General features: G+C 42.4%; 2 protein-coding genes across 6 annotated transcripts in view; one reads left to right on the forward strand and one right to left on the reverse strand.

The window, feature by feature from the left end:
* Positions 1-11321, forward strand: part of furinb (furin (paired basic amino acid cleaving enzyme) b) — a 74943-nt gene extending 63622 nt beyond the window's left edge. For all 4 annotated transcript variants that reach the window (XM_029522597.1, XM_029522598.1, XM_029522599.1 and 1 more), the window contains 8 exons: positions 2308-2520; positions 4684-4784; positions 6407-6510; positions 6900-7017; positions 7242-7421; positions 7637-7764; positions 8435-8563; positions 9392-11321. In XM_029522597.1, coding sequence (XP_029378457.1) covers positions 2308-2520; positions 4684-4784; positions 6407-6510; positions 6900-7017; positions 7242-7421; positions 7637-7764; positions 8435-8563; positions 9392-10101 — 1683 coding nt within the window. In that variant the 3' untranslated portion in view covers positions 10102-11321. The remainder of the gene's footprint in view (positions 1-2307; positions 2521-4683; positions 4785-6406; positions 6511-6899; positions 7018-7241; positions 7422-7636; positions 7765-8434; positions 8564-9391) is intronic.
* Positions 11322-12622: 1301 nt separating this feature from the next.
* Positions 12623-27560, reverse strand: man2a2 (mannosidase, alpha, class 2A, member 2). 2 transcript variants are annotated; one of them, XM_029523324.1, is made up of 23 exons: positions 27481-27560; positions 25350-26297; positions 24808-25065; positions 24527-24671; positions 23232-23403; positions 22882-23009; positions 22353-22526; positions 21677-21863; positions 20694-20871; positions 20191-20393; positions 19668-19850; positions 19359-19473; positions 19172-19242; positions 18904-19069; positions 17909-18145; positions 17641-17763; positions 17264-17378; positions 16807-16940; positions 16550-16691; positions 16102-16235; positions 15134-15328; positions 14939-15049; positions 12623-14825 (listed from the first exon to the last, which is right to left on the reverse strand). In XM_029523324.1, the coding sequence occupies exons 2-23, from the start codon at positions 25479-25481 to the stop codon at positions 14673-14675; spliced, it is 3456 nt and encodes a 1151-aa protein (XP_029379184.1). In that variant the 5' UTR covers positions 25482-26297; positions 27481-27560; the 3' UTR covers positions 12623-14672. The 2 variants fall into 2 exon arrangements, with proteins under 2 accessions (XP_029379184.1, XP_029379183.1); XM_029523323.1 differs by having other exon boundaries at positions 14939-15052.
* Between the last annotated feature and the right edge of the window lie 419 nt (positions 27561-27979).

Genomic DNA, 27979 nt, shown 5'->3' on the forward strand with positions numbered 1-27979 from the left:
TTGGTGAGGAAAAATTGCCTGACAGCAGCACAACAGGACCTGTCTGATTCAGCATGCGTTCTGGCAGTGTGATAACCCTTGGCAAAGGAGCGTTATCATCTGTCCTCTAAAACTTGCAGAAAAGGCAGCGTCAGGTCATAAATTGGCCTGGAAGTTTATGAGTAGAGACGACAGTGTCACAGCTCAAGTGTATGCTCAAGATATTATGTGTGTATTGTGCATCAAATAGAAGTGTATTTATCAAAACGTCTTCTACATTACTAGTGAGGCTGAGGAAAATTAAATGGATCATCTTTGTCAGACGAACAGTGTTGCAACAACAGTGATAAGGGAATAAAGAGTCCAGTATCTTTGTAGTTACTGAGGCACCAGTACTTGGACTGATAATTTGACAGGACCTTTATTTTGATCCAGCCCACCCTGATTTTAGCAGACAGATATCTAACAAAAGGAGACATCAAAAATTCTGCAGCTTTTTGTATCAAACACCCTGACTAAAGACAGCTTTTTCAAAGTTTATTGTGTGTGTGTGTGTTTGTGTGTGTGTGTGTGTGTGTGTGTGTGTGTGTGTGTGGGGTTGAAATGGTATACATCTCTTTTCTCCACCTTTTTAATATCTTTCTCACCACCAGCTGTTATTGTGTTATTGTTCTAGCTCTGCATGTGGGATGTGTGAAAGGTTCCTCCACGTTATTTAATCTTTTGCCTTCACCATATGTAATTCTTTTAGCCTTGACTTCTTCTTTGAAATAAATCTGCAATCCACCCACTTTGGTTCAAACTGTAGCTACAAGAGAAAACTTTCATTCTGAACAAAACAGTGTCTGCATCAGTGCCTTAGCTCTTTGATGAAAAATTCAAATGTAATTGTCTTACTTTGAATGGCAAGTTGTGATGGATGTTGAATATAAATTTGATTTATAAGTAAATTATAATAATAGAAATTCCCACTATGGGCCAATTTCAATTAAAAACTCAACTGGGTCTCACATAAGATCAGTTCAGGTAGAGGTATAATATGGTCTAATAATGAAGCAATTTTGTTGCTATAGATATTGTTTACAAGTGAGAAAGTGCAAAAAAAAGAAAAGTAAGCAAAAGTAAAACTAATTAACAAGTTGGACATTTAAACAAAAGAACGCTGAAGTTAGCCTCTACCCAGAGGCTTTTTCTGAGCTGTAGAACCCAACAACAGATGCCGGGCTGCCCTCTGTATCTGTCTCGAGCTGGCAGTAGAGTCGCTTCAGCTAGTCAGCAGACCTCAGGCTACAATCTGCAACATGAGGAAGAAAAAGAGGGTTATCGGTGTAGGAAGAGGGCAGACGAGCCCATGCCTAAGAAATAAACAGTAAAGCTTAAAAGTTGATCATTAAAGTCATTTGTAACTAGTGCAGGTCGACCAACAGTAAAATAACCACACAAATGTTTCCACAGCTTGGATTGCAGCAGCTGATAGCAGCCCATAGATCTCTGGGGATGTTCAGCGTATAAAGAGTTACAGTAATCTAATCAGCCTGAGACAAATGCAGGAAAATTGGTTTGTGTGTTTTGAAATAAAAGGAACAATCTAATATTAGGATTGTCTCCTGAGTTGACAGAGGACACTCCATTTTTATTTACTGAAAAACTTTTAATTCTTAATCATAAACCACTCAAATTCACACTCAAACTGCTTAATTATTAACCCTCATAAAGCAATTCAGTTTTCCATCAGCCAGTCATTAAAACAAAAACAAAACCTTAATCATCAACACATTAATAACATTCATTCAGACAGCCTGTCAGTGCAACAGGTAACATATGGCAAACAGAGCAGCAGCAGTAATATGTACACAGGTATATATGGGTCAGCAGGGACTTTGATATATAATAAATGAATAAGTGCATGTAATAGCTCTCACGGTGTTTGGCCCTCAGCAATAGTTAAAAGCCTGATGGTAGGAAGGAATAGAAGAATTTGATCTCAAACATCTCTACGTCCCAGTCGACACCCAATTGGATTAAATGTCTACGTCTGATGTAGATGGTATACATTAGGAGCGTACAGTCTCACTGCCAGATATCAAGTTGTCAATTATCAGGAACCTAAATTATGTTCAGCTTGAGTAGATTTTATTACATTTCTTCTGTCTGTTACCTAGTATTCTGCCACAATAAGTTTGCAGATGTTATGATGTATTAATAAGAGTTGTGCAGCAGTGCAGTATTTCTGGAAGAAAGCACATAAATGACAAGCTGTGCTCGTCACTTGTATCTTTTTCTCTCTGTATGTGCAACTGTATGAACATACACGTTTTAACACCACAGGGACGCAGCGGACTGGGATCCATATTTGTGTGGGCATCTGGTAATGGCGGCCGTGAGCAGGATAGCTGTAACTGCGACGGCTACACCAACAGCATTTATACCCTGTCTATCAGCAGCACCACGCAGTCCGGCAACGTGCCATGGTACAGCGAGCCCTGCTCCTCCACCCTCGCTTCCACCTTCAGCTCTGGAAACCCTGGGGAGAAACAGATAGTGGGTGTATACACACACACACACACACACACATTCAAACATGCGATTTGAACATTTCATATACTTTGTAGGATTGTGTTTACACTCAAATCTTCACCACACTGTATACGTCAGCAGAAAATAACCACACATCTCTTACCTGCCAGAAGTTCATACTAGTACGTATGAAATTCAGATTAGATTAGATCAGATTCAACTTTATTGTCATTGTGCAGAGTACACGTACAAAACCAATGAAATGCAGTTAGCATCTAACCAGAAGTGCAGGTATGAGTGATTGCTACAACATAAATATGCTATATCTTACAATATGTACAATATTGTTGACAGTGAGCAGTGTATATACAGATGAGTGTGTGTGTAATAAATATATTCCTTTAGATGAATTATTTTCTACATGGAGTTGAGGCTGACAGAGTTGAAGGCAGAGTGTAGACGTAGGGGCTGTATGTACAGTATAGACATTTACCCTTTTTCACTATGTGTATGTATTAACCCTGTCTCTCTCAAATCAAAAATAGGCATCAAATTGTCAAAATCAAAGTCACCAATGTGTAAGATATGATAACAAAAGATGACAAATTCTGACAGATGCCACACACTTCCTTCAAGCTGCTTGTCAGCTGAAGAAAGACTCGCCTCAGGGACGTACAATAACACTAAACAACTGCAAATCTGCCACCCCAAACACAATACACCAGAGGCATGCTGCAGGCAGGCAAAAACATCTCATCAATGGGTAAAATTTAAGTCATTTTAAAATATACCACCACTCTGTTACTACTTTGTATCGTTGCTGGTACAGTTAGTGGCTGTGAGTTGTATTAGTCAGTTCATGCTGGGTTCTCTCTGTCTCTCTGTCCCTTTTGTAGTTGCTACCTTTGTGTCTAGTCTGTCAAATCAAATGCAGACCAGGCCTTTCAACAATTACAACATGGACTGACAAGTAGCTCATTTAATGGTATTTTTTGGTCACTTTCATCTCTTCCGGATAAAGGTTTTGCCAATAAGAGGCAGATAAAAACCAAAAATGGAAACCAAAAACTAGACCTAATGTTCTTCTCTGTACTTGTTGCCATTAAACTTCAATTGTGTTCACCTCTGAAAGATGGAATTGTCGCTGTTTGAAAATGTCCAGACTTATTAAAAATTTATTAAAATATGAATATTATGCAAGAGGAATTAAATAGGCTCTTTTATTTTTGCATTAGTGTTTTACTATTATTATTATTGTAACTTGACATTTAAATGATGAATCTGTATAATTACAGGTGTGATTGTTACTGTTCTGTATTTTGAAATGCTAAATGCTTTGGCAAATATGTTTGCAAGGTAAAAACACTCAGTTAAGGGATGCAACTCTTTTCGTTGTCATTATATATGCTGATTTATTTATTTTTTATATTCATCCTACAAAATCCCAAAGTGTGGAAGTGGAAAAACTGGATCCATCCCAAAAAAAAAAATCTAGATAAATAACTTTTGATAAATATTATGATGCAGATGTTCTTGACAAATAGAAGATTTTTTTTTTTCTGAACTAAAGCAGCACATGACATGAAAACAATCAATGAAGTATGATAGTATTATTTTAGACAAATCTTATATGCTCACAGTTGGCCAGAGCAGAAACCTACCTTCCTTTTGTTTGCTTTGACATCTCCCTGCAGATAATTGTCATTAGTGCCACAATCTGTCAGACCAAAAGTTGCAGTCTGTCCCTAACCTTCAGTTCGCCTTGCCCTGTGGCTTCTTTGTCATTTCTAACATGTCCTCACTGTGACCCAGACAGGCCTCATTAATGTGCTGGCACAGGCAGAGGAGGAGAGCAGAGGTATACCCAGGTTGCTAACATACTTTATCTCACCACTACCTGACCTTGCTGGGCTTATTTGGCTGACATTCAGTGCCCCAGCTGTGACCCTTTGGCAGTGATCCACAGACCTGAGGTTACATCTACCTGCCTACCCCACCACCCCTTCACTTCTGTTTTCCATATCTGAATGCTACTGGCATAGCTCTTACTGTCTCCAGTCACGTCTTTACCCTCAGCCTCTCGTTGCGCCTCTCACTCATACTAAAATGGAAAATTTTGAAACATGTAATAATAACTGTTTTACCCTCTGCAGTTCTGTTCACTTCTCTCCTTTCTCCTTCTCCAAGGTGACCACAGACTTGAGGCAAAAATGCACAGATTCCCACACAGGAACATCCGCCTCAGCCCCACTGGCTGCTGGGATAATCGCTCTTGCTCTGGAAGCCAAGTGAGTGAGAGTAAAACTCTCATAAAACCATAATACATATTTTTGTATCTGGTATGCTTTTACCTTGAAAAGTCATAAAAGTAAAGTTAGATATGTTAGAATTGCACGACATTGTAAGCTTCATTTGATTGGTCTTGATTGTACTTGTTTAAAATGTTTGATATATGTCCACACACACGTTTTTGTTTCATTGGGAGTTGGCATTGGCATGAATCCCAGTCCAGAAATTCTTTCCCGACCAAATTAAGCTTGTGATAATCAGTTAATTAGCAAGACAAATCAGTAGCTGCAGCCCACATAGACATCTGAATACCTGTAGGGCCAGTAGAGAAGATATTCAACTCCGAAATGTCTCTCATTACCGTTCACTGAAGACTCCAGGTGTCAGAATTTGAGGGTCTCTGGTTGTGCCTTGTGTGTTAAGTCTTCTTATCAAACTGCAGCCCTCTGCCCTGCAGAACGCTCCTCATTTCCACATTAGTGATTAGCTGACAGGTGTCACTGCTAATACTATAAGAGAGGGGCAGTGACTCACCTGACACTGCTCAGGTTTACACCGTGTACACTATCTGTCACTTTCACCAGTAAAAAGGCAGTATTGTCTTTGAGCAGCCCCCATACCCCACCCACATGCCTGCCACCCAAAACCTCAGCGCACGCACACACACACACACACAGGCACACACAGGCAGATATCTGCGCCCTTCCTGACAGGCAGCAGTAATAACAGGGTAGCTCATTTATCAGACTGCAACCACATTAGAATTCAAAGAGATGAAATCATTTAATAGGCAAAGTGTTTGACTCTCTTGTGTTTTATTATTTTATTATTTTCTCCAATTTGGTTTTGACTGAGATGACAATGAGTGAGTTGTGTGTAGGGAGTTTATCTATTAATAACACGTAAGAGGATGTGAGATGTGAATGCTGATGCAGACACTGGCAGAGGTGATGTGCCATGGTGCAATTTCTTGTCTATTTCTGTCGACCGTGGTGTTGAGCTCAGTAAGCAGAGTGATTCATGATTTGATTATCTTAACCCAAGGAACACTACTTTTCCCCAGTGCTGGCATAAATGCTATTCAGACATTTGTGTCTCCAAATAAATCAATATTTTTAAAAAAAGAAAAATTTTTTATTGAACTTGCACCATGCAGAAGGTGACCCCATCCCCAAGTCCCAGACCTCATTAGAACCTATCATTACAGAGAGTCTAGACACAGTCCTCCAAAGTATCATGTCCACTGTTTTACTGTGTTCCCTCAGCACAATAGGTTATGATGTACCTTCAGTTGTGATGTTTTAATCTGACCCTAAAACCTGAACAGTCAGCCTATGCTGACTAACAAACCCCTCCGGGTCTCCTTTACCTTGCAGGATAGTATTTCAGCAATTCATAGCTATTTTTTGACATGTAGGATCAGCTCTATCTTATTTCAGTTGTCTCTGCATGCTCCAATACCCTGTAGCTTCTCATATTTCCTCTGCTGTATTGTCATGCAGTTGAGGTCAGCAACACCTGACTTTTCTCAAATGTGCGTAATGCAGAAAGTGATATTGTCAGCCGTTATATGACAAGAAGTCAGTAATGTTGATCTGCTTTCCTTCCTGTGTCTGAGCAGTATGAACCTGACCTGGAGGGACATGCAACACCTGGTTGTGAGAACCTCCCGGCCCGGACACCTCAGTGCCGGAGACTGGAAAACCAACGGAGTGGGTCGCAGAGGTAGACACCAGCCAGTTGGAATCAACAACAGACAGTGTTACACTTGTGTACTTGTGCTTCAGTCCTGATGATTGATGGATTGCAGAGAAATACCTCTTTTTTGTGTTGGCGGATGAACAATATTTTGTAGAGACACTGTTTCAACACCATGGAATAATTCAATTTCAGCAAACAAAATTCCAAGTAAATTTACTTAACTAACCTCTCTCCCTTACTTTCTAACTCTCAGCTTTGTCACTCCCAAAGGTTTGGATAGCCCTTTCAGTATTACAATGTGCCACAATTTCAGCCAGTCAGAAAATTGGGTTCTCGCTTTCAGTAATGTTCTCTCACTTTTGCCATTCACGAACCTGCTAATCTCTATATCTCTTCATCTTCTTCCTTAACAGTGAGTCATTCATACGGTTATGGGCTCTTGGATGCTGGCACTATGGTGGCCTTGGCACAGAACTGGACTACAGTGGGTCCACAGCATCAGTGTGTGCATACAATGCTTGGGGAGCCAAGGTTAGTGGTGTGGCCAGAGTTGTGTGTTTGTAAACTGCAGTGGGTTTTAGTCTCATTATGAGCACTTGCTGTTCTATCATGTCGTTTAGCCTGAAAAATGCCACCGCATTCACCTCGGGGCTGGAATGGTTGTGTGAATTTGTAGCACTGAGCTGTTGTCTGTGTCCATTTCTGCAGCCACACAACATTAACCACCCTCCCCCTTCTGCTTGTCAAACCTGCAGAGACATTGGGAACAAGCTGGTTTTCAGCAAGAGCATTGATGCCTGCTGGGGACGACCAGAGTATGTCAATTCTCTGGAACACGTTCAGGCTCGTCTCACTCTCACCCACAACCAGAGAGGAAAATTGGCCATTCATCTCATCAGCCCGCTGGGCACACAATCCACCCTGCTGTTCCCCAGGTGCACAGTAAAACCCCCCGCAACACACAACAGTACCCGAGTCCTGATATGAAACTCACTTTGTCTGACGCACAGAGAAACACAATGTCCATGTACCTCACATTTACTTATGCAGAAAATCTCACAAGTTTTCTCTCTGGGGAAAAAAACATTCTTTCTACATTTGGGACAGAAAAAAATAACAAAAAAATGTTGCCTCTCTTCTATTATTTCAGACCCAATGACTTCTCCTCAGAGGGATTCAACGACTGGGCCTTTATGACCACCCACTCATGGGACGAGGATCCTCAAGGGGATTGGACCCTGGAAATAGAAAACGTTGCAGCTAATGAACATGACTATGGTAACCTCGCTCACCATTGTTTATTGTTCTCTCTGGGTTTGTCATATCTACACATATGCCAGCATTTACTGCCCCCTCATCAACGCCAGTCACATGTTTTCATGCTTCTCCAAATAGCCTCTCCAGTAGTTGTTTCTCTTCCATTGCTCCTCTTAATGACATAGTTTGTGCCATTTTTGTACCAGCAGGAGCTGCTCTCAGAAACACATCCAGATTAAAATTAAACAGCTGCTGGGCATGGAGGGTTTCTTCTGCAAGAAAGTCACTGGTGATGTTTTGATTAGCAAAACTTGAGCATCGTGAGAATTATTTTTCACCATTTCAAATAGTTAGTGTGCCTTTGTTTTGAAAGGACAAACAGCAACATATTGTCATGAAGAGTTAACTCATTAGCCCCTAGAGCTTTCTTGTAGCTTTGTTTATTCAGACCAGCAGGGGAAATGAGATAGGAATACATCTCTTCCTCTAATGGTGTTGATCCTCCTTTTCTGTTTTTTGGTCTGCTCATATCCCTTTCTTTCCTCCCACTCCCATATCCTCTTCAGCAGTTCATCCATTTCACACTTTACCCTGTGTGATAAATGCTAAATTAAAATTCTCTTCCACATCTTAATACTCCTCCTCCTCCGCTGTCTGTCTGTCTGTCTGTCTGCATGTGCTTATCTTTCAGGTGTCTTAAGTCAGTTCACCCTCATCCTGTGGGGCACTGGACCCAGCGTGGTCAACCCCTCATCATCAGATTTCCCTCGGCCATCCAACAACAGCTGCAAGACCTTCGACGCCCAGCAGATCTGTATCGGTGAGATCATTTGAGTTTCTGCTGACACACAAACTTACAAAAAAAAGCCACTAAATTTAAATGGGCTAATGTGCCTTGGCACCAACATGTAGCCACTGTTGGAAACCAGGCACTAGGTCAGACTGCGTTTGGTATTTTAACTTGTAAAAAGCAAATGTTGTGAATACAGATTGCCTACTTACAAGCCTTTTGTGCATCTGTTTATATGTGCTATGAATATGCACACTGCCATATGTCATCTTGGTTTGAATCAGAGTGCAGGACGTTGGAGGAGCAGCAGGGGAGAGTAAAATTGCGTGAGTGAGTGAGTGCTACATTGTCAACAACTGCTGAGGAGGGAGACGACTCCCTCACTGAAAGACAGATGAGGTCGGAAGCCTCTTTGTGCTTCCAAACGTTCAGACCCTAACCCTAACCCTCTACCAGTCAAATGTTCGTTTTCAGTGGTCACTGTTAACCCTTCATTTTAGCGGTCTCCCTCTCCTTTCTATTGGTTTAAATCAAATTCAATAAATGTAGAGAATAGGTTGCTTAGCAAATAAATGTAATATGTACATGGATTTAATTGGAGCTCACTTTTAAAGTCATTAATGAAACATTTTAAACATTTTACCCAAACCGGCCCAACAACCTTTGATCAATCAGGAAAAAATGACAGATGAGTAATTAATGACAATAAATCTTTCTTGTTGCCATGAATTATATAAATTTCTTCTAAGACAACCATGAATTAATAATGGGACTTGTCATTGTAATTTTTTGTTGTGTGTTGTGACTGCATGAGATTCAGCCTCCACCTTCTACTTTCATCTCTCTCTCGTCTTCCAGAGTGCAGCCCCGGCTTCTCCCTTTTCCTCCAAGGGTGTGTGAAGTTGTGTCCACCAGGATTCACCTCAGGGCCACAACTTCTCAACCTCTCCCTGGAAAATTGGGTGGACTTGTCATCCGTCCAAGCCTGTCTGCCCTGCAACCCTGCCTGCCTCACCTGCTCTGGCACCGGACCCACCGAGTGCCTGTCCTGCCCACCTCACAGCCATTTGGTCCTCACCTCCTGTCTGCATCAGAACCAGGTGCAGCGCAAATCGCCTCTAGCTGGAGGGCTTCAGGCTGATGGAGCCCTGTCAGGTGAGGGAAAAACAGCAGCAATGGGCGAAAACAGTGGAGAAGGCGAGGAACCGCCAGAGCTCAGCATAGCCCCGTCCACTCAGCTGCCCGTCATCATCGCCGTGCTCAGCTGTGCATTCATCCTGGCTGCCTTTGTCGGTGTCTTCCTCCTGCTGCAGATGCACTCGGGCGGCAAATCTTTGGGCTGGAGGACCAAACTGCCCTCTGTGTATTCAGACACCAGGGGGGTGCGGGTGGGCCTCGGGTTTGGCTTTGGCCAGGGACGCGGAAGGAAGACGCGGATCTGTTACAAGGGGATCCCCACTGTGTGGGGCGATGAGGACATGATCGCCTATGAGTCTGAATCAGACGGTGAAGACATGGACGGCCGCAGTGAGAGGACAGCTTTTATCAAGACACAGAGCTCCATCTAGCTGAACCTGCATCTGCCGTTCTGGTTTCTGACACCACCACCTGACTGTACAGAGATGACTCACAGGCTCAGACAAAAGACACGCAGACCTTACTGTCCCATCAGCTCTCCATCCAAACGAGTCAATCATATGTTGCTCATCTATTTATTTACTTTTCTTAATTTACCTGATTTGAGTAATATAAAGACGTCAGATGTATTTATTATTAATTTGGCTCTTCAAGTTAAGGAAGAAATGTAAGTTTTTGTTCAGTTACTTTACTTCACATCTTAATCTAATGATGCACTTTATATATTTTGTCCAGTTTATTAAAGCTTTTCTTTGTTTATAAACTTTATAATTACTTAATCTGGGGGATCGCAGAAAAGAGAGATTAACAAGAAACAAGAGCTTAGATTTCCTGTGAGCCGAGGTTCAGCCCCAAAAACACACAATCCTACAGTCCCCATAATTCTCATTGAGTTTTTGTTGGCTTCCTTGTTGCCTTTAAGCTCAGCACTCAGTCTTCAGTCCTTTTCAAAAAAAATAAATAAAATTTTTGTCTCAGAGCTCAAGAAAAGAAAACCCAGATGAGCTGATCATTCGGAATAATCAGATTTGTCCCTGAACACAAACACCTGGTCATCAGAGCTCAGTTAAATTGGCTTTGTCAGTTTCCAGACGTTGTGACGCAAAGCTCGTAAGTAGTCCAAAACTTTGAATTTCAGATTTCTGCAGCGCGCTAGGACAGCAAAGCTCAACACACCGCAGGCTGTTTGATAAGCAGACAATTGTGGAGGATGCTCCATTTTCCATCAAGCCAGAGCAGCACAGATGCAAATCTCAGTCCAAAGGAATCTAATAGACTTAATAGAGTAATACTAAATGAAATTGTCTATGACCTTTACAACATGTTTCCACACGGCTAATGCTGTTAAGAAAACACACACACACACACAGGAGTGCGTATTGATTTTGGTTCCATCAGGGCAGAGCACCCGCCCCCCACCATCCTTTGAGAGCACCACACATTGAGAGGCAAAAATGTGACAGAACAAATGTGCTGCTGTAAATCTGACACTCTGACGGCCTCAATGATTACAGATATTTAAAAAAAATCAAGAGATCTTGTATCACATTTTCTATGTTTGTTTTATATCCTTTTTTATTTAACTGACAATGGATGTTAATATTGTGGAGATCAGTTTCTAGATGGAATAAAATGACTGGCTGTTGCATAGATGCACTGCTCCGCCTCTCTTCTGCCACATTTTGAAACATTTAGATTGCACATCGGGGGCTGAATTTAAGATGCAGCAAACGCTTCCCCAGAGAGCAGAAGGATCATCACTTGTTCATGACTCTGTATCATTGTCGTGTTGCCTTCAGTCCAGCGTTGAGCTGAAACAAGGTTCCAGCATTCTGCCATCTCTGTGGTTTCAGTGATCATGCTTCCGAAAAGCCTTAAAGAAACTCCTGTGAAGTGTCAATATGGTGGCCCATTGAAGTTTAAATGAATATAAATGAAAATTGTTTGTGTGTACATGTGGGAAAGCAGTGTCAGCCGCCGTCAGTTAGGGGCTGTTCATTAGTAGCTTTCCCTCTACAGAGCGCTGTATCTGGGTTCGTAGGTGAAGCTACATTCATTCTGTGGCCCATAATTAGATCTGCCGGGAGAACTTGCTGCACAATCCTGCGCCACTTGAACGCCGCATGCTCTGCATTACAAATACAGTAAACGTATGTGAATGGGTCTATGCAGTTGAAAGGGGAGTTTGAAAGCCTTTTATCTCCTCAGTCACACTTCTATGGCGTGTTTCTGTGAGCTGTGCACTCGTTTTCATGTCTGTTTTTGTGTGCTCTTTACCATCTATTAAAGAGCTGTCAGGTTTTACACCATTCTGTCTGCTAACAAAGGCCAGCAACAAGAAATATTAGATTAATTCATCCAGCACCAACAAATCACATCCCCATTAGCATATTTCTCATTTAGATCAACTGGACAGAGGAGCTGCAGCCTCATTATTCCGGCTGGGTTAAGATTATTGTTCTCCATCTGATGCTCAGAGAAAAAGGCTGACTGACTGTTCTCACTTCCTGAGAGAACACAAAAAGTGAAAGAGTAAAATGCAGAGGCTGGCTGTCCCCAGGGTGTCTCCACAGGCATCACCCTCTCTTCCCATGACTCCCCCACATATGCACTGACCCAGACTCCCATGCCGCCACGTTTTGTTTCCTTTCTTTGTGTCCATAACTCTTTTTCTTTTTATGTGAACCAAGAAATGCTTCTTTTCCTGCTCGGCTCTTCCTCGGCACCGTCATCAGTATCCTTCATATATTCCCCTCCTGCGCTGTAATCCCTGCCCTGCCTCATTTCATGGGTGATATCGCTCAACACTTGGCAGCACTGCCCACACTGACTCAATGTTGCCCCCTGCTGACTAAATCAATCCCGTTCAATCCCGTTCCGAGCATGAAGTCTCACTAAAGACTCAAGTGCAAAGAAATGCATCAGATTAAGACAACTTTGTATTTTGTTTTAACTTTGTATTTTTATTCTGTCCCAGCCTCTTCTGTCTACTGCAGCTTTAATCCATCGTGAACAAACACAGAAGAGACTTTGCCTTCATATGTAACCTCCAAACAACAAAACCAGCACTACAACAGGTATCACACAAGGGCAAAGAAAAGGACTTTCACAGACTGACACAGTAGGAGAGACAGAACACAACAGTAAAAAGTGCAATTCAAGATGCAGTGAAGTCTGGTCTGACAGGTTATCTGGGGAGGAGGAAGGAGGTGGACGCATTTAACCATGGCAGACCAAACATCAAGTGAGAGGAGAGCAACAAAGCAGCAGTCCTCCGGTGGAATTAAGATGACTGGTTAAAGCGAGACACAGTGGGCAGGAAGTGATAGCAGCAAAGTCGAATGTGTGACACAGGTGGGCCCAGAGAAATGGCCTCAGCTTTGGACACCTGACATCATCATCCACAGCTGCTGTGGAGATGCACCAGAGATAAGGCAGAGTGCCCGGAGGCCGTCTCCAGAGAAGAAGCACTGTGGACCTGAAGTTTGCAGGAAGTCATTTTCTTACTATGAACAGCTGTGTATAGCTCACTCCCGCCTGCTGGTAAAAGGTCAGTTCACCCAAATGACACATCAACAGCTTTCTCCTTTTGTCTCCATACAGACTATTTGAGAAATCGACCTCAAGTTTGGGCACTGAATTTAAAAAAAAAAAAAAAACTTCAATTTTCACAAACACCTGCTGTGTCCTGTACATACTAGATAGATTGTACTCTGATATTTATAGTGCTGCTAAATCACCATAGTTCACTATTCATTTGAAAGAGCAAAAACACATCTCTGATACTTTTGGTCACTGTTCCAGCATGAATATACAACAAACAACAAACTGAAAGAATCGATATTGAAAAATAAAACTTCAGCATTTTGGTTGAACTGGCCCTTTAATTCCAGTTAAAAGGTGACCTGCAGCTCGACAACCCCCAAAATAATCAATGATACCTAACAGTGCTATGAATGGTCCCTGATTGTGTACACCTAAATTTTCCATCTTTCCACAAACTAAAAACCTCAATTATTCACATTAACATACTCTGCACACACACACATTGATATATCTGCCAAGTGGTATATATGAGGTATAGCACAGGCATGACAGACAAGGAATTTGCACAGACTTTCCACATTTTTAGCTCAAGAAGGGGGAGCGGGGGTGAAGGAAGGACATAGACTATCTACAGGCTAAACCGGCAGAACGAAAGGAAACAAACGGCATCCAATATAAATAATGATCACATTGTTTTTGCGTAATAACTGACACGTAACTCTTTGCCTCAGATGAGCGATAAGCGTAAAGAGCCACAGCTTTGGTCTCCCATGAGTTCAGCTGGAGACCACACATTCTCATTGCTGCATTCGAGTCTGTCAAAAATCTAAGAAATAAATTGAATTGCAGTCAGCATTAGATTGGTGGATACAAAAACAAACTGTGGTGATGCAGGACGTCTTCACTGTGCGCATAAAAAAAAAATAATCATAATAAATCCCATAACCCATTCACCAAATAAAGCTTTGTAAATTGCATTCTGATGTGGCAAGAGTCCCAACACCCCTCGTCCTTTGGGATATTTACATTCAGTAGTTTAGTCCAGGATGGAGCGAAGATACAAAAAGACAAGAGTTCTTACAAAGCAGAACTATATGAGACTTCATTTTCAATTACAGAGATAAACAGATACTGGGTTGTATCTGGCAAGTGATTCTGGCACTCGCAGTTGTTTTGGAACAGCTGCGAGTTCGACTGGGTGTTGCTGCTCTCGGAGATGTCCACAGTAACAGCCAGCTCCTGCCCCCTGCTGTGCAGTCAGTCTTGTGACAGTGGACCTTTCCTCTGCAAGCTGCTGTGTTTGTGGTTCTGCTTGTACGAATCAGAGAGACCCAGACCCCTCTGTTGCTAGTCTGTGTCCCGACGTGGGCCTGGTTCCTGGTCCAAGGAGTCTGCTGGGTCTTTTTTTATTTATTTATTTTTTTATTTTTTTTGCCTTGTGTCTTTTGGATGGCTCTTAGCGAAGTTTGAGCTTGAAGGCAGAGATCTCCATTGGATCGAGACTGATAGTGGAGTCGTTGGCCAGAGGCGTGCTTGAATGCATGAGGGTCAGGGACATCGGCTGAAGCAGCTGCAGGTCCAGGTTCTTGAATAGTCCCGATACATTCAGCTGTAAAGAACAAGAGAAGTCCAGGAACATTAGAAAATAAAATAAATAAATAAATAAAAAGTCAACTGGTAAAACTCCTGTTCAGGATACAGAGAGCGTGTGGCAGCACTGACCTGTCCTTGTGTGGTGGTACAGTTGAAGCCCAGGTTCTGGGTCTCAAGGCCACAGTCCAGCGCCAGACGGTGCAGAATCAAGGCCGTGTATGGAGATGGAGAGTGGGGATCCTGCTGCTTACACACAAACACACAGTCAACTCATCGTTTACGTCGAGTCATTTCGGAGGAGCAGTGTTATTTCAGTAACATCACCTGGCTCTGGATGCTGCGCAGGTTCAGCAGGTGGAAGTCGCAGGGAAGGAAGGACTTGAGTGGAGCGAAGGTTTGTAGAGGAGGGATGCCGCGTCTTTTTGGCAGGACAGGTAGGGCCAAAACCTCGTGGTTCAGAATGGCATTGGTTATGTGACTGAGTATAGACGGGAAGCTTGTTGTCCCACTGTCCATCATCTGGAGGAAATCAGAGCTTTATTTAAGTCTGTCGTGGAGGAGGAATATTTCTAATTGTAGTCCAAGCACAGTGCTGATCGATCTATATTCAGTTTGTTCAGTTTCAAAGCACAACCATGTCAAATTTAAAATTAAGTACTTCAAACATGAGGTTTGATGTCGATGGTTAGCAAACACAAATTCATCCTTGGAACCACCCGCAGTTTTATCAGAGCTGGATGATAAAACTGCAACCAGTGGCTTCCTTCCTGTGCCAATGTGTTTTCATTTATAAAGACGAATGATATCATTTTTTACTTCCGATCAGGCTTTCGTGAAGAAGGACTGCTTTGGCTACCACTACGAGATGGAGGCAAAAGAAAAAAAGAGCAGACTATGATGCTAGCTAACAAGCATCCTCACTGTTGCCAAGGCAACATTACCTCTTGAACTCCATCAGTCAAGAATTTGGAGAGGAAAGAACAAAAGAAGGAGGAGAGTTTGGCAAGGACACCATCATACTGAAGGTAATGGAATGGAAAAAGAAGAGAATGAAAATGAAATTAGAGCACGGAGAGGATAATAGAAAAACAGATGGAATGGTAATGAGTATTAAAAAAAAAAAAAAAAAAGACACAAAAGAAGGTGTTAGTGAATGGAAAGAGAAACAGAAGGACAAAACATTCAAATTTCTTGAAAGAGTAATTTAGTTCCACAACGTCAGATGTGACGTGCTGGAAACTCAAGCGTCCTCAGCCAGCAACAATAACCCCCTCAGCTTTTGTCTTACAGACCTTGTTTCCTTCGGATCTTCGCTCCAGCAGCAGTCGAAAGCGGTTGGCTGTCTTTTTGTTGTCTTTCAGGCCTTGGCCGAGTCCACGATTATCATCCTGCATCAACCTGCGGTCCATAATCACTTCGAGCTGGCCTGAGAGAGGAGGCAAAACAGGGACACCATAACTTTAACGCAAAGCCCCTGTATTGAACTTTCAGACAGTCGATGAAGACAAATACTGAGCTTCACAAACACTCCCATTATCACACAACTATGATGAAAGGATTAGCTCGGTAGACAAACATGAGCTATGAACAATTTTCTCTTTGAAAAGATCTTGAGGGAGACAAAGACGCTATAAGTGCCTCAAAGTTATTCCATATTGGGTAGACACAGAAAAGAAAAACAACAATGCCTCATATTTCAGCGTATTTTCTTAGATAAATAAAGTGCGGAAAGATGCAGACCGCTCTCCAGGCTGCTGACACCCAGAGACTGAGCCGTGTGCAGCGTGAGGCGATGGTGGCTGTCCTGGATGTATGCCTGGCTGGGCATGGGATAGAAGTTGGCCTGCAGGGGAAGCTTCAGGTAGTGGCGCCGAGGCTGCATCTACAAGTGATGGTCAGCAGCAGTGAATCAGATCATGTGTCAAACTAATGATCAGCATACATGTCATCCTGTGACATTATAGATAAATCAGTCCTCCCCCCAACGTGGGTCTGACCTGGAAGCCATTGAGGTCGGTGTAGAAGACATCTCCACTCTGGATGTCAGTGACCAGGCGCATGGCCAGTTCTTTATTAGTCTGGTCTCTGATGTCCACCGTGGTGGTGATGTCTATAGACAACCCATCCACCCCTAAAAATACAAAGCCAAACCATTCAGAACTAAACTCAGGCACAGAAAGGAAGTAAACAGAGAGATGCAATAGAGAAAACTGGGCCAGGTGTTACTTAAAATAGCAAAATTATGAATTATCCTCTTCAAAGTAAAAGACAAAGGCACCAACACTGTCAACTGACAAGAAAGAAAGAAAAAAACAAAAACAGACCCAATTAAATTATTAAGTGTCATTTTGTTAACACATCGGTGCTGAATTGTACCATCTGGTGCCTTTAACTAAGCATAAAAACCTCAACAAAGCAATTTCATTCCATTTTGTAATTTTGTGTGTTTATTACCTGGCACATTGTGAATGCGTATGGCCTGCTGAAAATGTTGATAGTGTGCGACCACCTCAGAGAAGAGAGGCCCCTCCACAACGCGCACCACAGGTGGCTCTTTCTGGTTGTAGGGCTGAAAGGAGGAATCAGCAGTTAAAAAAACGAGGAGAGGTATTGCAGGAGCTCCCATCAGAATAAGTAATAAGATACTATAGGGCAACTAATCCCTACACTGTTGTGGATTCTGGTGTCTTAAGTAATAAAAAGGAAGACTCAAGAAAAGATAAAGCAACACTGGCTTTTACCCTGAGCGTCGCAGCATGATACAGTAGGACAACACACAAGGGAGACTCTATCAAAGCCTTCTGAGCAGTAAGTAAAAAGACTGAGAATACCTTTGCTTTTCCATCAGGAAGGAACAGATAAGCCCCACTTTTGTCTTTGGAGGGGCGAGTGCCGTAGACCACAAACTGCATCTGGACCTTCACTTCCTGGGGATCTTCTTTGCGTTTGATACTCTTTAAAAAAAAAAAAAAAAAATCAGAAAAGATATTTAAATAGCAAGACAAGGTTTCACTGGGAAATCAAGCTAACTTTACCTGAATTTACTCTTCTGTTTCAAGTAAAAACATTCTGCAGGGGAAAAGCTAATAAAGCACGAACCTCCAGGAGGCCAGTCGTTCCAGAAAAGCCAAGTGTGAGAGACTGGCTGCTGATGTAGAAGGTCTGAGGGTCAGACTGCTGTGAGCGGACAGGGAGGGGGTCACCCACCCGGGCACTGACGCCCTGTGCAGACAGCCTGAGCAGGGTGTCAGAGCGGAGCGTCATGGGTGAGTCCGGAGAGTCATAAAGATGGAAAACAGCCAGACCCACAGGTGGCAGGCGAACCATGAATGTTGCCTGGACAGAGGGTGGAAGATCCGAATCCACTTAAAACTAAATGTTAGATTTATTTTCCTTTTTAAAATTAGAGCAAGAAAGGCATTCAAACAGTAAGAACAGAAGCTGAAATTAACACATGACAACAGTTGAGACTGTAAATCTCTGTTGTACTTTAAGAGGGTGGAGAGAATTAGATTTCTGAAAAATGAATTAATTTGCAGAGCTGCAGAGAAGCATTTGGGATATTTTCACTACTCAAACATTCAATATATGTTTGGGGTTTATTCAGTAGGTGTGGGGTTATTTTTGTGGTTCTTATTTTGGTTTTTAAGGACTGAAAGAGCTGGCTGGCAGGCCTGATTCACTCACTTCATCTGGGCCCAAATGTTTCTCTTCTTTGTACTTTTCAGCCCCAATTCAGGTTAACTCAACCGACATCATTTGATTTATCAGATTTCCCGCAGCTCCCTCCTGAGCCACACGATGCTTGCTGCATACCTTTTAAACATACAGAGCAGTGCTCTGCAGTGCAGTGTCATTGGGGCTTTGCATTAACTGCAACTCAAACTCGCTTTTATACCTGCAGCCCCTGTTCCTCATTAGCCTCTCTCCACCATTGCCACATAACTAGAATGACTTTGCATTGCAATGAGTGCTGTGAAGCAGAGCAGGCTGAACACTGATGGAGAACTGCTGACGACATTGCTGCTGCTGCTCAAGTGAAATGATTTCAGTGTATAGAAACGAACAGTTCATAATAAAATTTACCATCTTACCTCAAAGACCTCCGCACTCATTTGACTAGAAGAGCTCCACTGAGCACTGAGCTGCACTGGGACAGTCTGCCCATCTTCAGTAAGCACTCGCACCCTGAGAGTGTTGACCAACACAGTCACAACACACAGCCGCTCCTGTTCGACAGGGTTGAATAAGACCAGATACCTGGCAGGGAGAAGGAAAAAGCAATCTTAAGTACAGGATAGTGGAGGAGCGGCAGAGGAGGAGGCAGTGGAGATGAGAGATACAAGAGGATGAAGGTAATACCTCGGCCCTGCTGGGTCGAGCACTATTAAAGTGCGCTGAGGCAGAGAGTCTTGAGTAGCACGCCTATCATCCTACAGAAGAGAGACATAACAGAGAGAACACCGAATGCTCTGTAACGTATATATGTCCAGGTTTATGAAAAGTATACTATACAGGGGCAGAAGTGTCACACTAGTTTTCCTCTTACTGTCTCCAGGAAGGGCTCCGTCTGGTAAAAGCGATAGAACTCTTTGTTCTTCATCACAAGGAAATGAGCAGCATTGATGATTACCCTCTTCAGACCGATGAGTGAACGCAGTAATCTAGAGAGGAGGAGGAATTAGTGGATTACTGCAGCAGTCACAGCAGATGGCTGCGCAATACTTTTTGCCTCAATGCACCGAACGGTCGAGTAAAAAACAGCCAGAGATAGAGGATTCCAAATTCAGTTTTTAAAGAATTTATGGGATGGCTTCTACCCAACCACACAGACATTTCTCTAAACCCCAGTTCTTACTTGGTGCCGTAGTCAATCACAACATTCTCCTTTGCCGTGCCGGTAATGGCATCATGATGCTGGAAGAGGGCAACAGACCGCCTTGCATCAACGAGCAGGGCATAATCGGAGACTGGGTAGCGTCCTTCCATGCCCGCATGTCGAGCATTCGCAACGGCAAGACTGTAAAGGATCTCTGCCCCCCTGAAACATTGACAAACTGTTATCACCGACAAGTTCTTTATAGCAAAACACAGTAGCTTCATTTGTCAGCTAAAAGTCTTGTATTCCAGCATTGTACACTGACTACCGATTCTTTTTCCATCTGGCATTTTTATTTAAAGCTTTAAAAAGGTTACACATGCTATAAATTATATTAGCCAAGCAAATTTCTCAAAATAAAATTTTTATCTTTCATTTTGAAAGAAAAATAAAAAGTCCATAAGATACTTTTTCTGACAATATGGACTAAAGTGAAAGTGGAGGATTTGACATTTGGTTGTGTATGTCAGTTATTTCCAAGTGTGAGTTTAATATGTTCCACCTGAGATGTGACTCGATCACACGGTCCAGGCTCTTGTAAAAGGGCCGAGAGGTGAAATAGCCAGTCCAGTAGTGGTCTTCACGGTCTGCATATGCAAAGAAATCTCCACTGAGCACTGGGAAGTCTGCAGGTCTGGATCCTTGGGCCACTCCATTTGCTTTGTATACAGCATTGAAGTAGTCTGTGAGAGTCCCAAACTGAGCCTGTAGACAAGTGACATGTTCAAAAAAAAAAAACCTCAAACAAAACCAAAGGAATAAAAAGTCCTCATTATTATGTATGCGACCGTCATCTTACATGGCGTCTTCTGAACCCAAACACTGATTCATGACAGATTCTTTGTACTGTCAGCAAGATAAAATACCTCTGCATGATTCATTATCAAGAGAAATGGTGTACAGCCAGGTATTTGGTACACCGCACACTGGGATGTAACAAAAAGATATATATATAGAAAATATTTGGCAGCCCCACTTGTGACAGTTGACAAATTATTTTCTCACCTGTACATGCATCTCTGGGTGAGAATTCATGTAGTCAAACAGCTTCTGGTAGTTTATGTACTGCTGATCCCACTCCAGAGCTTTGTCGTAGCGGAAATCATCTCCGAGTGGCACAAGGAGCACCTTACTGCGGTAGAGTTTGGACTTTTTCCGATACTGATCCAGGAGCAGGTGTGCCCTGATTAAAAGAGAGAAAGTGAACTCATCTCTTGGCATCCAAACTGTCCTGCTTCCTGACTGCCAGTTTTCTAGGAAATTACTATGACCATTAAAGGAGCATCCCATTAATCCAATGGTGTTTTCCTTTGGCCACTGAAAGTTCTTCTTTATGTCCTTTCTAAGCTTCATGATGTGACTGCAAGACGATCAGCAGTCTGTCACCATGTCCCTCTGCTCATCTTCGCTCTCCGGCTGGCACAAGGTCAATTTTAGTTTATGTGGAGGAGAGTAGTACAGAAAGTCCTGACTTGTAACAAGGGTGACTGCAGCTGCAGCAGAGCTCTCATAAGTATGTGAGAAATAAAAAGAAAATATCTGTATTTAATGATTATATTCCTTAATTATAATATTCATAATTAAAGTCTGTAGATTATTATGAATGGGTCTACAAAATTTTAGCAAAACACAATTCTCACAAGTCATTACTCCAAAAAGTCAAGACTTCACATTTTCCAACACTTTGTAGTGTCATTGCGTTATGAAATATAACAGAAAATCAGCCATTCTTTATCTTTAACAAGCTTAAAGAAGAGACTATCTGCTCTTTTTATTCATAACTGCCTGAAATAATTAATCAACAGATGAACTGACTCATTTTTAAATCTTTGCTATACTCCAATACCAATTTATCTACAAAAAGCAAATTACAATCAATAATCAGCAGAGTTGATAATTGTTTGAAAAAAAAAATTTGAGTGTCAAATTTACAGTATTAACTTAAGTTTAAAATTTCTCCAAGTATAAATAACCCACAAATGGCTCACCGCTCTGCTACATTGGCCTCCACTACAGTTTTTGGCGGCACTTTCCACGGACAGTTGATACGACCTCCTGGTAACCTCTTGAAGTCAAACTGGCAGCAGATCTTCGGGTCGGGTCCGCAGGTGTGGGGCACATCGTAGCTGTAGAATGGCATCATGTGGCAAAAGATATCTGTGTTTGATCCAGTGTCTGTCAGAGCAGCAAAGTAAAGAGAAAATTATAAAAAATACAACGCCTAATACACCAGAATGAAATACACTTCTAAGGCATCTTATGCTCTAGGGATGCTATTTATGATCATAGCCACACCAGTGCTTATTCACATGTTGTTACATGTGTTACATGTGTAGTTCACACCTACAATATTTTCTGGGGATTCAAAGTCATTTTTGAAAAACCACCTGAAACTAAAAGATGACATTTCATCACACAATTAATCCTAAGAAAAACTATCACACATTTCAGAACAATTGGACACTGAATAGTCATGAAAAAAAATCCAATTTACTTAGAAATAATAATGAAGATAACTCATCTGAAGCTATTACACACTGGCTGTCCATCCAAAATGTTCCTCTCTTTCAAAAGGCCATGACAGGGAGTATGACTCATTCTGTAATGAGCTTAACTAAGATGAGTGCATGAATAACATGATATCAATGGCTCCATTCCACTCACCCCAGGCCTGCCTCCACATGAACTCCAGACTGTGGGTGGAGGAAAAGTATTTTTTGATAGAGTAGTGGACCCTCTGTATGAGCATGCTGGTCAGGTTTGCCCTCTTTAGTAGATAGGCCATAGTGGCACTGTGACCGAAGGGGTCTACTGCCCACCCACTGCGAGGAGTTACACCTATAGTGGTGAGAAAGGAGAAAGCAACTATTTTATTCACATAAAAGGAAGCAATATATCTTTCAGAAAAACCTTCTTCACAACAGGAAACCACTGAAAGTCACACAAAGTATTTTATCTCCCACAGAACAAGAGGTTACATCTGCTGCATGCAGGATAAGGCCTGTGTATCCTCACAAGTTCAAGTTACACTAAAGCATGGAGAGGACCGAGAACATTTTGAGCTAAGTTAAACTTAAATCTAGTGAAGAGGTTTTGGGTGAAAGAAAAAAGTCAGGAAAAAGCCTCTTAAACATTTGGGCATCACTCTCCTAAAGTGTAAATACAGAAGGAAAAAATCTACATGAATGTGTACCTAAATTTCTCTCCAGCCACTGATGGCCTTCAATGAGCTGGTCTATCATGGCAAAGTAGTGAACATTGGCTTCATCCGTCATTACCCAACCCCCTGTCACAATCTCGAACTGCCCTGCAAGGATCAGCCTGTTGAAGAGAGAGAATTAAGACAGGTAGGTGAGGATAATCCAGCCCTAAAGAGGGAGAGGCCCATTAACCAGATAACAAGCTATTTTTAGAGAATCTACAGCGAGCAGATATTACAAGACTGTACTTCAGGGCCAATAAATATCAAAGAAATTCAGCTAATTCTAAGATTGCATAGAACAAATAAAAGGTTTACATCACCAATACATGACTCAGACTCACTTTCGCACAGCTTCTTGCTTGTGTATGTCTGCAGTTTCCCACCACTTGGAGAAGAATGAAATCTCAGACCAGATGAATTTCCTGCGAGAATCCTCACCCAACTTGACCACCATATTGTTTAAAATGTGTTGTGTCTGGTCTGTGAAGTACTTGTCAAAAGTCTTAATCCAACCTAAGACAACACAAAAAAAAAAAAAACAAACAACATAAAACCTAAATCAGCACAATAGTTGGACAACAATACAAATAGGACACACGACAAGCCTCTGGCCCCCGTTTAACCCCTTTATCTTGCTTACCCATACAAGGAGGGCAGAGCAAGAAAAGAGTCTACATTGTGGAAAAAGTGTTTGCAAAAGATGAGAAATAAAAACTCATATTTTATTCAAGTTGAAGTGCTTCCCTTAGAAATCTATTTAGCAGAGTGGCTTCAAAGAAAATGACTAAAAAGCACTTCCTGCGCATTTTTAGTGTGTAGCATGTAGTGAGTACCAGCCTATAAATATACCACAAATTATGAATATTAAAATATATTAGCAATCAAAGTTCCACATCATTCCAGACATATGAGGAATTGCATCATCAAGTCAAGAGCTTATTGTAAGGAGCAAGTGTATTTACTGCAGCCTATTTAGCACCTGATTGCTTATTGTTCGACCTGCTTATCTAGTTATGACTAAAAAGCTTCAAAAGACTGTCATTGCATTTGTCAGAAATGACCCAAGCCAACAAACCTGATTTTGGTTCTGCGTGCTGTTATTCTGGCATCTAGCTAGAAAAGCTCACTATGGTTTGATAAATCTTATACTGTCACATTTAAAACATCTTTAAAAAATTCCAGCTTCAAACATGGTCTGTTCTTGCTGTTGATGAGACAAATTTGCAGGTCTCTGCCACCAACTGTCAACATATTAATAACTGTCAAGTCAGCAAGTATGTGACAGTGGTAATGTCAGTCTGAAATAAAAATCTGAGCCAACTTCCCAATAGTGCCACACTTGTGCCTAAGCCATCAATCATTTCACTTTTATGCTAATAATGTGTGACTTTTTTCTTTTTTTTTTTAAGATTTCCTAGCCTTAAACACCAACCCTCCCCTCACTGAAGACCTAAGAGTTGGTTGGTTTGCCTCTTTCTTTACAATCCAGGTACAATTTTTAATTTAATTACTTGAGAAAAAGGTGTCCAGACATGCTTTGGGCTATGTCTCAAGAAAGTGTTTGATCTGTTTGACAGACTCTCAAACTAGCACAGAGTCAAGTTTTGCTATATATAAAAACACACTTGAAACTCACCTGGATCGTTGTGGGAGTGAGGGACCACAAACACTTGGAGTGGTTCACTGTCCCACTCATCAGGCTCATAAGTAATGTCAAAGCCCTGTTTCCACACACCACCATCAGGGTTGTCAAACTTGAGGAGGGAATACACATCCAGCATCTAAAATTAAACACAAACTCATCATTTCGTGCCAGTGAGAGCCAAAACAAGATTTTTTTTACCACAACGTAAGAGCAACACCATGTTTATGTGTGCATGATGTTTGGGCTGCTTAGAGGTTTGTAGGTAGCTGCACCTGAACGTCTGCTTGACCGTGGCTGCCTACAGCAAACTGGCAATCCTGAGATTTGACAGCGAGGAAAGTGGGACGACCATCAAATGGTAATACCCAGGAACCATTGGCACTTCTGAATGGCAAGTGGCCACTGGGAGACACAGCTCCTGTGTCTGTTAGCTCCATCACAGAGTCCTTTATATGGCTGATGATTTGGTGGTTTTCCTCCAGGAGCTGTTCCAGCTGCTCTATCCGGTTCTGTAGAACTGATATCTGGCTCTAAATCACATACAAAAATAATAAATCACACAGCTGTAAAGGATTAAAAAACATATACAGATCAAACCCACATTCCTTTCTTCTATCATGCTGAACAATCTTCAGTTTCAAAGCTTTAAATTACACAATCAGCAAAAGTAACAAATGGATCTATAGTAAGCGAATGCTCGGGTGTGATTATTTGGATGCTCACATTTAAAAGCCAAACAAGAAAACATGGAAGTGCTGCAGCATAAAAGGATTTCATATAGTAGATAAATTACCTATACAATAGTTATTCTTACCCGTGGAAAGTTTCCACCATTCTGTCGTCTTGCAGGGTCATGCTGGACTCTATCCAACATCAGATAGAGAGAAAATACAGCCACACAGAATATGGCCCCTCCACACACTGTCACCTGTTTCCTCAGCTTCATCCTCCTCTGGAACAATCTTCTTTCCCGGGTATGAATTCGAAAAATGACCTTGACTGATGTGTTTTTTTCCAGCACAGAGAAAAAGTCCTTGAAAGCTGGAATACAATCTGTCACCTCACAAAAAGTGTGTGTGGGTTGGTTGGGGTGGGGGGGTTGGAAAGTACCCAGCTACACTAGTACCAATGGTACAGCTCCACTCCTGCGATGCCTCCAGCCTCCACTCACCATACTGGAGACCACAGCAAAGGGTACTACTGCAGAGAGAGTAATGGACAAGGATACTAAATCACCAATAGCTGGCAAAGTCTGTCAGTGTTGGCCAAACCACAGCCACCGGTGGGCTCCTTCAAAGTAACCCTTGTGCTCAACCATGCAAACCGATGAGATTGCAGGAAAAGGAAAAAAAAACAAGTGCCACTCAGAAGGGGCTTGAACAGGGAGTCTAGTGTCCCTGCGGCATGATGTGTGTAGCTGTGGGCCTGCTCTCCTGGTCCATTCCCCACTCCCACAGCAGACTCTAATCCTGCAGTACAGCCGGAGTCCCCTTTTTCTCAATTGGCCTTCAGTGCCATAACAGTTTGCACACTACACTGTGGCAGTGCAAAGAAAAAAAGCTTTACTAAAAGACCAACTTGGCTCAGAGGAGCAGCGTTTTAGTCAAGTCTCAACTCCACCCAAAGCAGCTCCAGGAATTAAAATGAGACAAATATTCTTTTCTCAGCAGCATAGTAACTGCATATCCAGTCTGGCAGCACAGGCCGATCTGTCCTTGATCGCAGCAGCAAAGTTGGAATCACATCAGTGGGTCTTCTTCAGCTGTTAGAAAAAAAATATGTTTAATGGAAGATACTAAATATCTGTATTCATCCTGATGCTGCGAGAACAGGACTGTAACTGACAAGAATCATAAATGACAGGAGCTTTGTGGGAGATAGATAAATACTTTTCTTTCTTTTCTTTTTTTTAAATCTGACAAGTAAAGACAACAGGGAAGGAATCAAGATGAGCAGAAAGGCCTCTGTTTCCTCACAGCGGTAATAGGTAATCTGCTCACTTCTCAGGCTGGGACTATCCGTCAGCATTACTACAGGGTGTTGGGATGATAATCGGCCGAATGCGTTTGCTTTGACTGACTATTAAAAAAGAGAAAAAAAAATGCCTTCCTTGTTGACAGGCAGATGATTAAGTCTGGGACTATCTGTGCCAGAAGAGGAACATTTCAGAGCATTGAGGGTTTTGTTAGCTGGGCTCTCTGACAGAGGGAAACTACACCCATGCAAGTATTTGTGTGCGTTTGCATGGGTATTATGGGATTTTTAGGAGATGTAAATATGACCAGTCTCTTTGGTAAGCTATCAAAGGTCGCCACACCATTTCACTCTGATAAGGTTTGACTTGAAAGACTTTTAGTTTTCCGGGCTCTTAGCCAAGCAAACACTACGCTGCTGAAAACTTAAGAGCAGCACGACAGCCACATTTAGGTCGTACCCCACGTTGGCTCCGACACATCACAGCTGGCTAACACATCTGGCTGCTTATCCCATTAGCCACATGAAAACTGCGTAAAACTTAAACTGCCCCGGTCACTTTAACATTTCCTACCTATCGTGGATACGCTGCTAAACGAGCTAGCGCTAGCTACCAGATGTGCCGTCAAGTTAACACGTCAACCCGACCGGTCCACGGATCGGGGCTGAATGAGTAAATGTTGACAGTGTGGTTGTCATCTGCTGATGGGGCCGGCTGAACCACAGTCACGCCCGTCTGTCAGTCTGTCTGTAGCCGTGAAAAAGCCTCCGCTGCACGGCAGCTCTGTGTCTATCGCTACGGACGACAGGAGGAATCGGCTTGATAACATTAAAGACGATACACGGCTCGTATTTCTGGCTAAAATTTCACTTTTCGTCTAAACCTCGGCTTACATTAATGCCAAAACCCCGTGAGCTCCGGTCTGTATGAGTAACATGACAAAAAAAAAAAAAAAAACACGGGACCTTACCTATCGAAGGAGAGTAGTCCAGCAGAGAGCGGCCCCCGGCGGTGTGTGAGCTTTTAGCTTCCGGCTGACAGATTACCGAGCTGCTAGCTGCTAAACTAGCAGCTAAAGCTGCCGCAAAGGATCATGGGAAGAGCGGAGCTGCGCATCAGCCGGTGATTGGCCAGCAGCTTCATCTGATTTTGAAATAAGGGCACCAACCATTTGTTGACATGAGGCCATCATGACACGTCATGTGGATGAGACCACGAGTGAACGAATTACGGAACAATTTGGGAAAATGTGTACCCGTGTGAAGCAGAGTCCAGCATGTCACCCGCTCGTTTTATCAGTGACATCACCCAGTTAAAAGTAATAGTCATTGCTATTTAATGACTCTAATATTTATACCAGGGCATAGTGGTTATGGCTGTTGCCCCACAACAAGAAGGTCCCGGGTTCGGTTCCCGGGCCTGGGGCCTTTATATGTGGTTGCGTGTTCTTCCCGTCCCTGCGTGAGTTT

This window comes from Echeneis naucrates, chromosome 16 (genome assembly GCF_900963305.1).
Source record: "Echeneis naucrates chromosome 16, fEcheNa1.1, whole genome shotgun sequence".
Classification (NCBI taxonomy): Eukaryota; Metazoa; Chordata; class Actinopteri; order Carangiformes; family Echeneidae; genus Echeneis; species Echeneis naucrates.